General features: G+C 33.7%; 1 protein-coding gene across 6 annotated transcripts in view; it reads left to right on the plus strand.

Moving 5' to 3' along the window:
* Window positions 1-16,330, plus strand: part of ZDHHC21 (zinc finger DHHC-type palmitoyltransferase 21) — a 68,566-nt gene that overhangs the window by 39,892 nt on the left and 12,344 nt on the right. For 5 of the 6 annotated variants that reach the window (XR_009051405.1, XM_057722623.1, XM_057722624.1 and 2 more), the window contains one exon: window positions 9,154-9,270. Coding sequence is in view for 5 of the 6 variants with exons in the window: in XM_057722623.1 (XP_057578606.1) it covers window positions 9,154-9,270 (117 nt within the window). In the remaining variant the exon portion in view is untranslated. Of the gene's footprint in view, window positions 1-9,153; window positions 9,271-11,642; window positions 13,135-16,330 lie in introns of those variants that run through there. The other variant, XM_057722625.1, reaches the window with a different exon arrangement.

The raw sequence follows: 16,330 nt of genomic DNA on the forward strand, positions 1-16,330 counted from the left end.
ATGAACTTAACCTCAGCACGTCAAGTTGGTTATTTAGCCATTTTGAAAATTCACATCTGTATATTTTAGATATTTTAGTTGTGATCTAAGCTATTTTCATTTTTGAAAAACAAAGAAAAATCCCTTGCAGTAGCACAGCAGGGGAAGGAGGGGGGCTTTGACTGCTTTCCCCACCTCGCCCGCTGGAGACAATAGTGATGATGTCTGGAGACGTTTTTGGTTGTCACAGCTGGGAGAGTGCTGTGGGCATTTAGTGGGTAGAGGCCAGGGATGCCGCTCCATATCGTGCAATGCATAGAACCATCCTCTACAACAAAGGACGATCTGGGCCAAAGTGTAGTGATGTTGAGGTTGAGAAACCCCTTCAATTGGAGGATCACAAATACCTCACATGTTGATTTTCAGGCTAGTCTCATAAAAACACAGAAAATGACTTATAAATAATAATTTATAAATAAAATTGCTTCCTACTGATTAATATAAGACGGTTATCATTTTATATGTAAAGTTTTATTTGTAAAACAGTTGTTTATTTTCAAAAATTATGAAGAATACTCATTAAGTCATTTAACAAATATTTATTGAGTGCCTGCTATGTACACTGTGCCTTTTCTAGGCTCTGAGGATGCAGCAGTGAACAAAATGAAGTTCTTGCATTAAGGAGCTTACATTCTAATTGGGGGAGACAGGCAGTTAACAAATATATGGTATACAGGATTAGTATTATAAAGTATAATAAAGGTAAGTAAGGGATAGAAAGTAATGATTGGTGATGTAGTCGAGGAAGGCCTTTCTCATAGTGAGACTTGAGCAGAGACCTGGAACTCATGCATGTCACTGATATGGGGAGGAAGGGCATTCCAGCGAGAGGAAAGAACCAGTGCCAAGACTGTGAGGTGGCAGTGTGCTTGACATTTTTAAGGAAGAGTGAGGAAGCCAGTGTATCTTGAGTGGAATGAGTTAGGAAGAGAGTAGTAGGAGATGAATTGAGAGCAGTGAGAGCTGGGATTGGAGGTGAGACTTTGTTTCATCAGAAAGTTTAGTAGTTGGGACTTTGGAAGCTTTTGAAGGGTTTTTAGCAAAATTACACACTCATTTACATTTTAGGAAGAATAAATTTATGGACAGTGATGGCAGCAAGAAGACCAGTTACTAGACTATTAAAATATAGGCCAAACAACATGATTTGGGGAGTAGTGTGTTGAGAAGTGGTGCATTATAGTTTGAGAGCTAACAGGGTTTGGTGATGATTTGGATGTGGGGTATGAGATAGGAAGTGACAAGTCAAGGATGATTGCAAGGTTTTATGTCCTGAACAACTGGAAGGATAGAGTTATCATTCACTGAAATGAGAAGGTTGGAGGAAGAGTAAGTTTTAGGAAAAAGCTAAAGATTTTGGTTCTATTGAGGTGCCTATTCGATATCCAGGAAGAGATGTTAAGTAGACAAGTATAGGAACCTGGATTTAAGTAGAGTGGTCTGAGCTAGATATATAAATTTGGGACCCTTAGGCATAAAGATGGTATTTAAAGCCATGGGATCTGATAGATTTTCTAGGGAGTACGTATAGGTAGATAAGAAAAGAGGTTTTAAGACTAAGCTCTGAATACTCTTAAATTTTTGAAGTCAGAAAGATGAGGAGGAAACAGGTGACTAAGAAGGAGTACCCAGTGAAACCAGGAAACACTGGTGAAAGAGAGCATCAAGGAAGTTGATGGTATATATTGAGGGAGAAATTATAACAATGTACTGTGGAATGTAAACAAGTAGGCAGTCAAATGAAGGTATTGGGGGAAGACAGGGATGGACAGTGAAATGGCGGTTAGGTCAACAGATTGGAGATTCCATTGAGTTTGAGCATTTGTTGGCATTGATGGTCTGCAGGGAGTTAGACTGAAAGATACAAGGTGGTATTCAGAGGGTGATGTGTTTGAATTTGCAGTCATATCATGGGTACACTGATGAGAAATGATAAGGTAGGGGATATAATCATAGAATTTGAATTGAGATTAGATTAAGATTATTAGAAGAAATGAGTTCAAGGAATTCACAGACCAAGTATTGGAAGAATTGCTTGCTAGATCATAAATCCAAAAAGCCAGATCTGAGCCTTGGTTTATTTTCATTTAACTTGCATCAAGAGGTGATGACCCCACTGCTCCCTAGTTGTGTAACATTTTGAAATTTTAAATGATGTAATTCTGAAAGATTACCAGATAGGAATATACAAATATCATTTCATGTAAGCATCCTTCTCTGCCTCTGTTGGTTTGTGTGATGTGTGTCTGTGTACATGTTGCCTGTGTGTTTCTTTTTCTGTATTTATCTCTGCTATTTTATGTACGTAATAGTCTTTGTAGGTAGTACTCTCTGACTCTTCACGTGTTGGGTGAAACTATGCTTTTTTGGCTAGCTTTCTTACTAATTTTCATTCTTTGTATCTTTTATATTAATACACATACATAGGTGTGCATAAAAATAAAAAAGTACAACTCAGCGAATGATGGCAAAGCCTCTTTCAGCAGTATTTATAAGATTTATTCTTTTTGTTACACTAGATACAGTTTATTATCATTGCTGTGAACATTGCTACAAATATTCATAATATCTCATTTAATATAAAACAGTTTATATATCCATTCTATTGATGGACATTCACGTTGTTTCTAGTTTGGAGCTATTACAAATAATGCTGCCAGAAACAACCTTGTTCATGTCTCCTACAGTACAGGTGCATGTGTTTCGCTTGGATGTACAGCTAGAGGTGGCAGTGCTCAAAGGTTATATGTACATTCCTTTAAATACTGTTACAGTTTTCCAAAGTGGCGGTACCAATTCAAAACCCCACTAGTAGAGTGTATTAAGTTGAGGTTGCTTCATAGTCTTGCTAATACTTGTTCAGGTTTTCCTTTTTTTTTTTTTTTTTTACTGGCATAATATTAAAAGTATCTGCTTTATTTTTAATTGAAGTATAGTTCTGTACAATATTACATAAAGTTATAGGTGTACAATATAGTGATTCACAAGTTTTAAAGGTTATACTCCATGTAAAGTTATTATAAAATATTGGCTATATTCCCCCTGTTGTACAATCCTTGTAGCTTATTTTATACCTAATAGTTTGTACATCTTTTCCCCCACCTATTGCCCTTTTCTCTCCCTTCTTCCCACTGTAACCACTAGTTTGTTCTCTGTACCTGTGAGTCTGCTTCTATTTTGTTATATTCACTAGTCTGTCCTATTTTTTTAGATTCCACATATCAGTGACAGCATACAGTATTTGTCTTTCTCTGTCTGACTTATTTCACTTAGCATAATGCCCTCCAAGTCATCTTAAAGTTTGTCATTTCGGGGCGAATGAGCAGTACTTCATTGTGTTTTAGTTTGTATTTTTTGAACGACTGATGGCATTGAGCCCCTTTTCATTTGTTTGTTGACCATATGTATAGGCTGTTCGGTGCAGTGTGTCTGTTTATTTTGCATGTTTGGTAGGGGGGTTATTTGACTTTTTTTTTTTTTCCTGGTAATTATAGGATGTTTTAGATTTGTCTTTTTTTAATTATTATTATGTATGTTGTAAATATCTTCCCTGTAGCTAAATTTTTTACTCTCTTAAAGTTTTTTACTCTCTTAAAATTCCAATTTCCACCTGGAATTGATTTTTGTAATTCTTATGGGGTAGGAGTTAGGATTTCATTTTTTTCACAGATGGATATCCAATTGACTTAGTGCCATTTATTGAAAAGATAATTCCACTTTGTTCTGTAATACCATCTTTGCCATAAACCTAGAGCCATATATGTGTATATCTGTTTCAGGTTTTTTTCTAGTCCGTTAGTCTGTTTGTCTATCTTTGTGATTGTACCACGTTATTATAATTGTAGTTTTATCGTAAATCTTGTTATCCAGTGTAGGAGTGTTTCTCTGCCTTTTCTTTTTCTCTCATTATTATTGCTCTCCTCAGGAGCCTTTTAAACACTTTCTCCCCTTCTCTCTATGAAGTTAAATACTAAGGGATAAGATTTTGTCAGGTAGGATTGATTTGTGGACAGTCACAAATCACTGTAATAGCTAAGTTTTTTTTTTTTCCTCCAAGAATCAATTTTCTCCCTCCTGGGGTTGATACTGTGCCTACTGAGAGTGCATGCAGTAGAGCAGATCCTCCTCCTTGTTCTTTTTGTATAGGAGCAGTATGCTGTCCTTTGCTTCTGTTTTTTCCAGTGAAATTTAGAAGCAGCTTACTTAGCAACTTACAAATCAAAACAAAGTAAAAAACTCCTACCAGTATATACTCTACTGGTGGGGGAATTTTATTGGGATTGTATTAATTCTATACAACAGTTTGGATAGTTGACATCTGTACATTACTGACTTTCCTGATTGTAAGCATAGTACAGCAGTGAGAAGAAATTGGAAACATAGGTAGTCCTATGATAATGAGTTTGTAGTTAAAACGTTTCCTGAAAAGAATATTCACACATTTACCAGTGAGTTCTAGCTCTATCATATGTGAAAGGAAACAATAATTCCAGTCTTATGCAGACTCTTCAAAAGAATAGAAAAAAAGGAAACTCCCCAACTCATTTTATGTGTATAGCATATGTTGGATATATAACCTATTAAGGATAATAAGAGAAAGAAAGAAAATTAGACTAGTCTGATTAGGAACATAGATAAACAACCCCTAAACAAAATTTTAGCAAACTGAATCTGGTCATATATAACCAGCCGGATCAAGTTGAGTTTATGTTAGGAATGAAAGGTTGTTTTTACACTAGAAAATCAGTCAGTATACTTTATCACATTAACAGATTAGGGGAAAAAAAACCATATGTATGGAGACTGTATGTATCAGTGTATAAAGACAAAGATAAAATTCAGCTTCCATTCATGTTATATACTCTTAGCAAACTAGAACTAGAGAACATTTTTAGTGAGATAAAAGGTTCCAAAACAAACAAACAAAAATCACACACAGAACACAACACAACAACTGTAGCATGCTTAATGATGACGTGTTGACCTCTTTCCCTCCATGGTGAGGGACAAGGTATTGATGCCGGCTGTGCCCCCGTCGCCATTGTGATTAAACATAGTGCTAGGAATTCTAGTCCATGTGGTGACGCAAGAGGAAGGAAGACACGGTGTAACTGCTGAAATAAAACCGTCATTACTCTCAGATGTATGATTGTGTAAGTAATTTATCCATAGATTCTTTGGGATTTTTAAGAAAGTTTAAGAAGTGTGACTATAAAACACTATTTTTAAAAATCAGTTTTATTTCTATATGCTAGCAAACAATACTTTAGACAATGAAATTAATAGTAGAACCATTTATAATAGAATCGAGAAACAGGAAGTTCCTGAATTAACTCTGACGTTAAAAAGCACAAGATGTTTAGGGGAAAATTGTGACTCTTAGTGGAGAGAATGTGTCATTTGTGTGTGTGTGTCTGATGTGTTGTGACTTGAAATCTAATTTAAAAAATTCTGTGGGACTACAAATTACAGTTGACCTTTGAACACTACACAGTTGAACTGCGCAGGTCCACTTATATGCAGATGTTTTCAGTAGTAAACACTCCAGTACTACACGAGCGGTGGTTGGTTGAATCCGCTGATGCAGAGGAACCGTGGCTACTGAGGGCCTACTGTAAGTTACCTGCAGATTGACCTCCGCGTTGTTCAAGGGTCAGCTGTATCTAGAATAACCACTACATTCCTTTTTTTAAATTGAAGTATAGTTAATTTACAGTATTATTTTCAGGTGTAAAACATAGCGATTCAATGTTTTATAGATTATACTCCATTTAAATTTATTACAAAACAAAGGCTGAAGTTCCCTGTGCTGTACAATGTATCCTTGTTGCTTATCTGTTTTACACTTAGTAGTTTGTGTCTCTTAATTCCACACCAAGATATTCTTGAAAAGGAAGAAGTTGGGATGAGTTGGCCTACTGGGTATGGAGAGTTACTATAAAACCATAGTAACTAAGATGTGCTCACTAGTACAGAGATAAACAAATAAACCAAGAGAACAGAATAGAGAGCTCACATCAGACTCATGCGTGTATGAACACTTGACCTCTGATCACTGAGGAAAGGACAGCTTTTTAAGTAAACTGTCCCTGGACAATTGAGTATTTATATAGTAAAAGTAAATTCAGAACCTTATATTTTACTGTGTACAAACATCAATTCCAGGTGGATTAGTGACCTAAATGTGAAAGGCAAAGCTATAAAGCTTTTAAAGGCTTTAGAAGATAAAATAGGAGAATGTCATTATTACCTCAGGGTTGGGAAAGATTTCTTAAACAGGAAATAAAAAGCACTAAAAGAAAAGATTGATAAAGTGGACTACATTATAATTAAGAACTTGGGTTTATCAAAAGATGCTATAAAGAGGATGAAAAAGTAGACTCAGAGTAGGAGAAGATATTTTTAATCTGCAACTGAAATGTGGTATCAGAAATGTCTGGAGAACGAATCACTAACCTTTCCCTTTAATGCGGGGATGATGGAGAGGCTGTGATGGGGAAGAAATGCACTGAGGAGAGCCTCTGTGTTTGCATTCTTTTCTCTAAACTGAACTTATGTTTTATGCATTTATCTATATATAAGCACATTTCTTAACAAAAAAAAAATGGAAAGGTATGAAAATCATAAAGAAACACAGTTACTGTATTAGTTTTCTAGGGCGACTTGTGATTTAGATAAAATTTCCCAAGGCAACTTTTGGATTCAAAAAGTGCTATATCAAAAAAAAAAAAAAATCTAAGATAGACGTAAAGATGTTGTGCTCTGGAGAAGTATGTTAAATGACTCAAAATATGGATTTAGTACTGATGTTAATTGTGTGTAAAGTTGGAATACATTTTTTGAAAATGTGAAAGTGATAAAAAGCAATTTCTGAATTAATTTACTGTTTTACACAGGTACTGTCAAACATGAATGTATACCTATAAATGTAATTTTAAGTAGATCTTTTAGTCTCATCCTCATCCCTAACATGTATGAGTTCTAGTTGACCAAAAAAAATTTTTTTTAATCTTTTCACTGGGAGAAAAGAGGATGCATTTTATTTGCTCATGTATGGTACAGATTTTCCTTTACCTGCAATCTGGTACATCCTGATAAACCCATCCTAAATTAAAAGTATCCAAAGTTGCACCATCTTAAAAGTCAAAAAATCATAAGGGGAACCATTGTAAATTGGGGACCACGTTAATTTTTATTAGGGTAAGCTCTACTGTAATACAGTATGGGCATTCCTAAAAGTCGCCCCACTAGACAAAATCATGCAATGAAAACCATAGGGCTTATGGGAAAATGAAGACACAATGCTCAAAAACTTTGTCAGTGACACTTAAAAGAGTACCTGATAAAAACACCAGCACAGTTTTATACATGTTAGCTAGATAAGAAATACATAAATACTATAACAAACATTGCCCTTTACCTTAGGAGAGACCTGAAATTTTCTTGTGGAAGTAGGCCTCAGAAGGGTTGCATTATGTGAGTTATTACGAAGTAATGGAAGGAGAGTCATATGATATTGGAGGGAAAATTGTAATACCAGGTGCAGATGAGTATGGCTCATAACATGTATGACAAATTGAGGTAGCTGGTAGATGTTTGAGGGTGTGTGTTTTGTGTATTCCTGTATGGCTTGGTTTAGCTGGGTGAAGTTCTTATTGTTCATTTTGGGTTTCTTGCAGATAAAATCACTCATAATCAAACACAAGGGTCTTGCAATGCTCCAGTTGTTACTTAATGTATCAGTCATGTTGGAACATATTTGTGTTTTCAAACAGCATAATAGCAGAACTTACTGTACTGAATTGTTAATATCATTCATAGCTTCATCTTTTCCTCTGTACATAGTTGGTAAGGATTCTGCATTAGGCTCTTTTTACTGAAGTTTTGAAGTAGCCAAAACTAATACGTAACTGTTACATAACACCTTCCCATTCATTTGTTGCTTTTTATCCACCGTGGCTATTTTATTCCAAAGCTTAGCAGCTACAGGTTTCCAGAAGTCCTTGTTCTTCCACTTTCTCTGCCTCAACTGGACTGGTCTATCCAGACAAGGGGGAGAGAGTGAAAGAATAGTGAGGGCAAATGAAACGGCTTCTCCTTGTTTTCCTCTCCTCCCGCCATAGTTTCTTTGGATCACTTTCAAGACCCTGGGCTGGAAAATCAGTTTTCCCTCACAGCGTTTCTATTTCTCTCTCTTGTCTAGGCATTCCTTTATGTTTCTGCTGTCCTCTGTGCACACATTCCCGTTAAAGCATATATCACGTTGTTTTGGAGTTTTGCAAAGTTGGGCTCTCTCTGAATAAACTGCATACTTCTTGAGGGCATAGACCATATCTTTACTCTTTTTATTACATTTCTTCTACATAGCTCAGTGCTTCGCTGTGGTAGTTGAGTGAGCGGATGGAGGAATGAATGAGTTGGGCTTGAAGAGAGCTGTTCATGTGATCCTATTATTTGCGTTACTCCCCTCATTTTGACTAAAATACGTAACCTGTAGGTATCTTGGCGACTTGAACTTTAATATTATGAATCAGAGTTGTGCATTCAAGCTTTTTAGTGATACCATAATAAAATTTCCTTTTGTTGAACCAGAGATTGTACACTATCTGTTTTAGTTATGTTTTTTTGTTTTTTTTTTGGAGGGTTTTTTTGTTTTGTTTTTGCTCCAAATAGTAAATGAGCATGGCTGATTTGCAGCTTTAGAATTGAGGGTTTTTTTTTTTTTTTTTTTTTTTATTATTATTTTTATTTTTTGGCACACAGGCTTAGTTGCTCCGAGGCATGTGGGATCTTCCTGGAGCAGGGATCGAACCCGTGTCCCCCGCATTGGCAGGCGGATTCTTAACCACTGCACCACGTAGGAAGCCCAAGGGGGTTTTTTTGACAATAGAGCAGTAAAATCCTATTTTTCAGCTTGCTACTATGAATTAAAAACAATTATTTTTGAAATTTTCAAATATTTATATATTTATTAAGTGGAATAAACTCAAAAAAGGGGAGAGTAGCTCTTTTAAGATAATAAAGGAAAATGTTATGGCTCAATTCTTGATTATTATTGCAACTGTAAGTAATTTTTCAGTTGTTTTTCAGACTTTCTTTTTCTTCTTCGTATAGGACCTCTTTGTTGTCAGACATGAATTGGCCATAATGAGACTAGCAGCCTTTATGGGCATTACAATGTTAGTTGGAATAACTGGACTCTTTTATACTCAACTAATTGGCATCATCACAGTAAGTATCTTTTTAATGTAACATAATTATTTATGAACATATTCCCTAATTATGAACTTAATTCTAAAAAGTTACAGAAAGTTTAGAAATTAAAGAAGAAACTTACCCTAGTCATTTATATATTTCCATTTCCATATGCCTGTGTAATTTTAAAGTAGTTATAATCAGTGTACAGAGTGAACATATAATTTTGTATGCTGCTTTTAAAAATTAGCTTCAAGTATTTTTATATGGCTGCAGATTTCATGTTTATACTTTTTAATAGTTGGATATACTATTTAGTGAATATACCATATTTTGATTAATCATTTTTCTGTTGATCAGCATCTACTATGCAATCATTTTGTTTATATTACAAATAGCTCTTTGAACATCTCTTTTTCCTCTTTAAACTACTAACAAGGTAAATTATAAATAATAGAGTTGCTGGTAGAAACATTTTATTAGTAATTAAAAAAAATTTTTTTTGGCATGTATTAGTAGCCAAAGTGGATTTGTCACATCAGAAAAGATTTTAAAAATGAGAAAAATAACGTTGGTTAAGGATTTAAGTTTGAAAATACACATTGCAGAAGATACAGAGTAAATAGGCTTTTTTTGTACATAATTAGTGGGGTGTAAATTGGTATAAACTTTTTGAAGGGAAAATTGTCAATGTCTGTCAAAATTTAAAGTGTACAACCCTTTGACCAAACTCTAGATACTGTTTTTTCACATGTGTGTAAATAGGTGTATATTAAAAAAGATCCTCATTATTATATTGATATATAACATATATAGTGTATGGAAACTTAAGTGTTTACCAGAATATATTCAGTGAAAAAAATATAAGGAAAAAATGCATCAAAACTTACTATAAAGCAACAGTAATCAAGAAAGTGTTTACTGGGATAAGGATAGATGAAATAGAATTGAGAGTCCAGAAATATAACACATATACTTATGGTCAATCGATTTTCAACAAGAGTAGCAAGGCTATTTAGTAGGGGAAAAAAAGAGTCTTTTCAGCAAATGCTGCTGGGACAACTAGGTATCCACATGCAAAAGAATGAAGTTGGGCCCTTACCTCATACCATATATGTAAATTAACTCAAAGTGGATCATAGACCTAAATATAAGATCTAAAATTATAAAACTCTTGGAAGAAAGCATAGGATTAGGCAATAGTAAATCTTAGACTAGGAAATAATATCCTAGATATGACACCAAAAGTGTAAATAAACAAAGAAAAAAAAAGATAATTTGGACTTACTCAAAATATAAACTTTTGTGCTTCAAAGGCTGCTATCCAGAAAGTGAAAGGACAGCTCACAGAATGGGAGAAAATATTTGCAAATCATGTATCTGATAAGGGACTTGTATCTAGAATAGATAAAACACTCTTAATAATAAAAAGGCAACCTAATTAAAGCATGGGGAAAGGATCTGAATGGATATTTCTTCCAAGAAGATATAAATAGACAATAAATACTGCATGAAAAGATGCTTAACATCATTAGTCATCAGGGAAATGAAAATCAAAACTGTAATTAAGTACTACTTCTCACGCACTCTAGGAGGCTATAATAAAAAAAGATAATAACAAAGGTTGGTGAGGATGTAGGGGAATCAGAACCATCAAGCACTACTGGTAGGAATGTGAAATGGTGCAGATACTTTAGAAAATAGCCCAACCATTCTTTAAATAAACATGTTATCTTTTGAGTCAGCAATTCCACTCCTAGTTATATACCCAAGAGAAATGAAATGTATGTTCACACAAAAATTTGTACGTGAATGTTTATAGCAGCTTTAGTCATAATAGACCAAAACTGAAAGCAATCCAGATATCTATCAGCTGATGAATGAACATACAAAATGTGGTATATCCATAAAATGGAATATTATTTGGCCATAAAAAGAAGTGAAGTACTGATACCTGCAACAACATGGATGAACCTTGAGAGCATTATGCTAAGTGAAAGCAGCCAGTCACAAAAGGTCGCATATTTGTATGATTCCATTTGTATGATATGTCCAGAATAGGCAAGTCTACAGAGATAGAATAGATTTGTGGTTGTGTAGGGCTGGGGAGCTAGGTGGGGCTGAAGATGATGGCTAAAGGGCACAGCATTTCTTTTATGTGGTGAGGAACATGTTCTAAAATTAACTGTGGGGATGGTTGTATGACTCTGTGAACGTACTAAAAACCATTGAATTGTACACTTTCGATGGGTGAATTGTATGGTGTATGAATTTTAGGTCAATAAAGCTGTTATCAAAAAAAGAATATTTCTAGCATAAATTAAATGTTAATTTTATTCATTTGTTCATTTATTTATTCATTTTGTATGTGGTTTGTTGATGATGTCCTTTGTCTATTTTCTATTCAGGTGTCCTTTTCTCTTATGGTTTAGTAAGAAATGTTAATAAAAACATTAACTTTCAAAAAAAAATAATGCAGAGATAATTATCTCTCCATCTCTATCCCTCTATCAATATGCAAAGACTATTCTATGGAAAGATGTGAGATACTAGTAATGGTTCTGGCCTCTGAAGAAAACTTGAAGAATGCAGTCAAAAATGGAAGGAAAACATATTTATTGTGTAACCATTGTTTTAATATTTTGCGAGGTATTCATAATAAACTTTCCCCCCTAGATTTTATAGGAAGAATTTTAAACACACAGGAAATTTTAAAGAATTTTACAGTGACTACTCAACCACAATTAATATTTTAGAGTATTTGCTTTATCTCATTTCAAATTGTCCATCTATCAGTCCGTTATATGTTGTAATACATATCAAAGTAAACTGCAGCATCAGATAGTTCACCACAGAAATCAACAGCTAGAGCTCAATGCTTGTTTATGTTTTTTCCTTTGAGTTAAATTTTAAATACAATGAAAGACATAAATGCACACATATACAACCCAAATGCCTTTCAAAATAGACAATATTACTATCACCCTATAAAGTTCCCTCATGCCTCATAACAGTAAATCCATATCCTCTGCAGAGGCAGCATTGATCTTTCTTTTTTTTCCCCCATCATAGGTTAGTATTGGTTATAGAATTTCATATACAGCCATTTATATGTCTTCTTCCATTCAGTGTAATGTTTTTTGATTCATCCATGTTGTTGCATGTATAGATAGTTTCTTTTCATTGCTGAGTAGTAGTCCATTGTATGACTATACCACAATTTGTTTATCCATTCTGTTAAAAGACAACTGCTCTGGTTCCAGATTTTGGCAATTATGAATAAATGTGCTGTGAACATTCTAGTTCAAGTCTTTTTGTGGAAATGTTTTCATTTTCTTGGGTAAATATCTAGGAGAAGAATTGCTGGTCACTTAAGTTTATCTTTTATTTCATAAAACGTTCCTTTCTGATTCTATTCCATACTACCAATATGTTAACATTAATTTTCAAATTGTATGATTTTCTCTTTTACTATAATATTGAACAACATTTCACTGTCTTAAGATAGGGAGATTGGTGCTGATATTGTGATATTTCTAAAACTGAGTAGTAATCACATTTGTTAAATAATGTGCTCCCCCAAAGTCTCATCTCTTTCTGTACACATATAGTACCCTCTCAGAACACTGTGTACTAGACAGGTCTCATGTCTTTGGAAATTATGTATTTGTGAAAGATTTAAAAAAGAATGCAAGTATTAAGAGAGAGTATATATTCCATTTGTTAGTCCAGTCTTTAGTCATTGTACTTCCTCTTCCTCTAAGTACTTTAAAAAATTACAGTAAATTTCAATTCCATTTACCTGGGCTTTCATGGTGAATTTCAAGTACCACTCTTTTTGAATGAAAAAAACATTTTTTAAAGATTTCTAGAATGCACTCCTCCCCACACTGATTTAAGTTTCTTTAGGGCTTAATTATTTAAAGTTGTTATGCATTTAATTTTAAATCTAACGAATTATTAGTATTTAAAAATCATATGTAATATTAAAATTTAAATTTAAAATATAGATTTTGCTTCCTTTCTTTATAAAATATACTTGCTGCTTCATTTTTTGAAAAAAATTATTACTACCTACAGGATATTTCACATCTGGACCTGTTTTTGTCATAATCTGAATCCATGGATCTCTCTTTACAGCATGAAAGAAATGATGAATTTGTCAGGTTTCATAAGAAAGAAAAGGGGGGGCGAAGAATCACAATAAATTTAATCCTTCCATTGACGTCTTCCTCCTTCCCCTACTCCTGCACCCCAAAGACCAAGAGGCATTTTGGGAAAACACTGGTGGAAGGATCATTTCGTTATAGAAACCATGCAATTACATAGCTTGAATATAGGCCTGTTAGGACAACAAACAAGCAAAACAGGTGCTATCTCTATTTATGGGTAGATTGAGGTTTTGAGGAAGCAGTGTATTAAATTTCAGTATTTTTTTCTCATTATTCTTACTTGGAAAAATAAATCATTTCTCTGCATCTTATCGATAGTAGAAGGCAAAGGATAATCATAGTAAGGATAGTCTGATGTCACTGTAGACCTAGTAAAAGCAGATTACCTGTGACCCAGATAAAATAATTAGAAATTACTTAAATTTACAAACAGTGGATTTCTAATCCCATTTCCAAGCTTCAAAGATCTCAGCACAACCAGATGTTTCTATGGAATAAACTAATCTCAAACCCAATTTTAAAGGATTACCTTTGATTATTTTTAGATTTAATTTTAAACAAGATTTAAATATATATGCTTGTTCCTTTTTACTAAAATTAATATTGAAGTTAAAGAGTTTTCAAAGTCTGCTTTGAATCGTTCTTTAGGGAACAGATTATTCTAATTATTCCTTACTCAGACTGTTTAGCCTTTGTGTTTGTTTCTGAATGAAACTTACAGGAATGTTGTTATTATTGTAATTGATGTTGTCAGAATTTCTTATTTATTGAGCAGTCGTTCACACACAGCCGAGAACAACGTCCGTTCTGATGAGCACCAGTACTGATAGTGCTGGGTGATTGTGTTAGCCATGTTTTCAGTCACTGGGCTTGGAGAGAGTTAATCAAGAAGCGCAGTAACAGCTGGTACAGCGCCGTCTGGTGAGGGTCTGACAGTGAGCTATTGTATACCATGACACTGCTCTGACAGTTTATCTAAATTTTGTATACAAGCATTTTCATTTTCAGGGTACCATGGAGTTTGTGTAAAAGCCTAAGCTTTTGGTGGTGTCTCTGGAGCATAGTGCTTTTCTCAGTTGTGGTGAGATTGAGAGTAGGGTGGGAAAGTTATATTTAGCTGCAATTTTGTAAAAGGCTTTAAATTCTCAAAGAAAAAAAAATGAGCTTTTTGTTTTTGGTCTCACAGGTAACTATTGTTGGATGCTACTTGAATTATTAAAGATAGCTTAAAGGAAAGCTTTTCAAAATAAAAGGAGAAAATCTTTCCCCCCCTTAAATACTAGCTTATGATAACCTAAATAAATATAGATAGAATCACAGATGCAGGAGTGACTTAACTTTAACTTGATTATGTTATACAATGAAAAGAATCTTGTGTTCAAAATATTAAATTAGTTTAAATGAGATTATCTGTTAAATAGCATTCTTATTAATCAGGCAATTAGTGGACTTACCTGCCTTTTAACATGTACCTGAAATGTAGTCCTGAGATTATTAATCCTTATAATGAAATTTTGCTACGTATCCCCAGAATCAATGTGGTGAATTAACAGCATTTGGTATAGTCTGTGTACAAATTATGCTTGGTTTCCTCAACTACAAATCAGCATTGCAAATATGGAGATCATTGCTATTTGCGCTGATCCCAGCTCGCTTACATTTCTATAAAGGGAGCTCTGTACAGCATTTTGTTTTCCTTTCTGAATTATATTTTCATTTAATAAAAGCAATATATTTTAATACAGTATTTCTAATTATAATATCACAGGAAGTATCTTCTCTGTAGCTTAAAACCTAGAAAAATTATTAAAATTTAAAATGTTATTTCTTATATGCTTTTAATGTCATCTTCTAATGTTGGCTATAATATTTCTTTGAATTTTGGATACAGTAGAGAACTTTATAGAAACTAGGTTTCCCCCTCACCAAGGAATTAGTTTAAAAACATACTGTTACATTACGTAGTAGTAGAAAAACTTTCTTTGTAAAAATGCCTGCTAGCATCATCATTATTATGTGTGGAATTGGAACGCTTTTCAGCATAAACGTGTTCCTATGTGAAAATGTATTTATAGTGCATCCTTTCTCTTTACTCAATGTAATTAACTCCTTGGAATTATTTCTGATAAGATTAAAAGTAATTTAAAACAGCTTAAATCTATTTCTATACATTTTTTTCCAATAGGAACAGTGCATTTTAGTTTTATTAAAGCATGACTAATAACTTGAGTGATTAAACGGATGCTTTTTTTTTGTAAGGAAGCTAAGCATTTGAGTTTTCCTTTTACTTGCTATTTTTCCCATTTTATTGTTTCATGTTCTGAATCTACATGAATTTTTTTAAAATTTTATTTATTTATTATTTTTGGGTGGTACACCAAGTTCAATCATCTGTTTTTATACACATATGTCCGTATTCCCTCCCTCCCTCGACTCCCCCCCTACTCTCCCTTGATTTACATGAATTTTTAATCTGACTTTACAACTTGATAGGATTGGAGAAAACGGTGAATTTTATATTTATAGTTAACTTTTAGATCTTTTCCCACGGTGATTCATATGCTTCTCTCTGTTGCATTCTATAACTATAGATGTTATTGTATTAATCACTCCTTAAATCCCAGCCAAAGGGGCACATTAGCCCATTTTACTTCCACTGATAACCCAAAATCTTCTGAAAGTATAATTTTGTATTAAAAATGTAAGAGTAGTTGACCTTGATTTGGTTGTTGATTGCAAACATAAGTTTTCAGCTAATTCTAAATAGTGTATGGCTTATTTATATAGTATGTTATTGTATATAATCATCCTCTCTGACATCCTCTGCATAATTATTTCTTACATGTTTAACTACCTTCACTAGACTATAAGCTCTTTGCTGCTAAGGACTGTGTCATAATATGTATTATTAAATTTTTGATAGA

The sequence above is a fragment of the Hippopotamus amphibius genome, chromosome 2 (assembly GCF_030028045.1).
Source record: "Hippopotamus amphibius kiboko isolate mHipAmp2 chromosome 2, mHipAmp2.hap2, whole genome shotgun sequence".
Lineage (NCBI taxonomy): Eukaryota > Metazoa > Chordata > Mammalia > Artiodactyla > Hippopotamidae > Hippopotamus > Hippopotamus amphibius.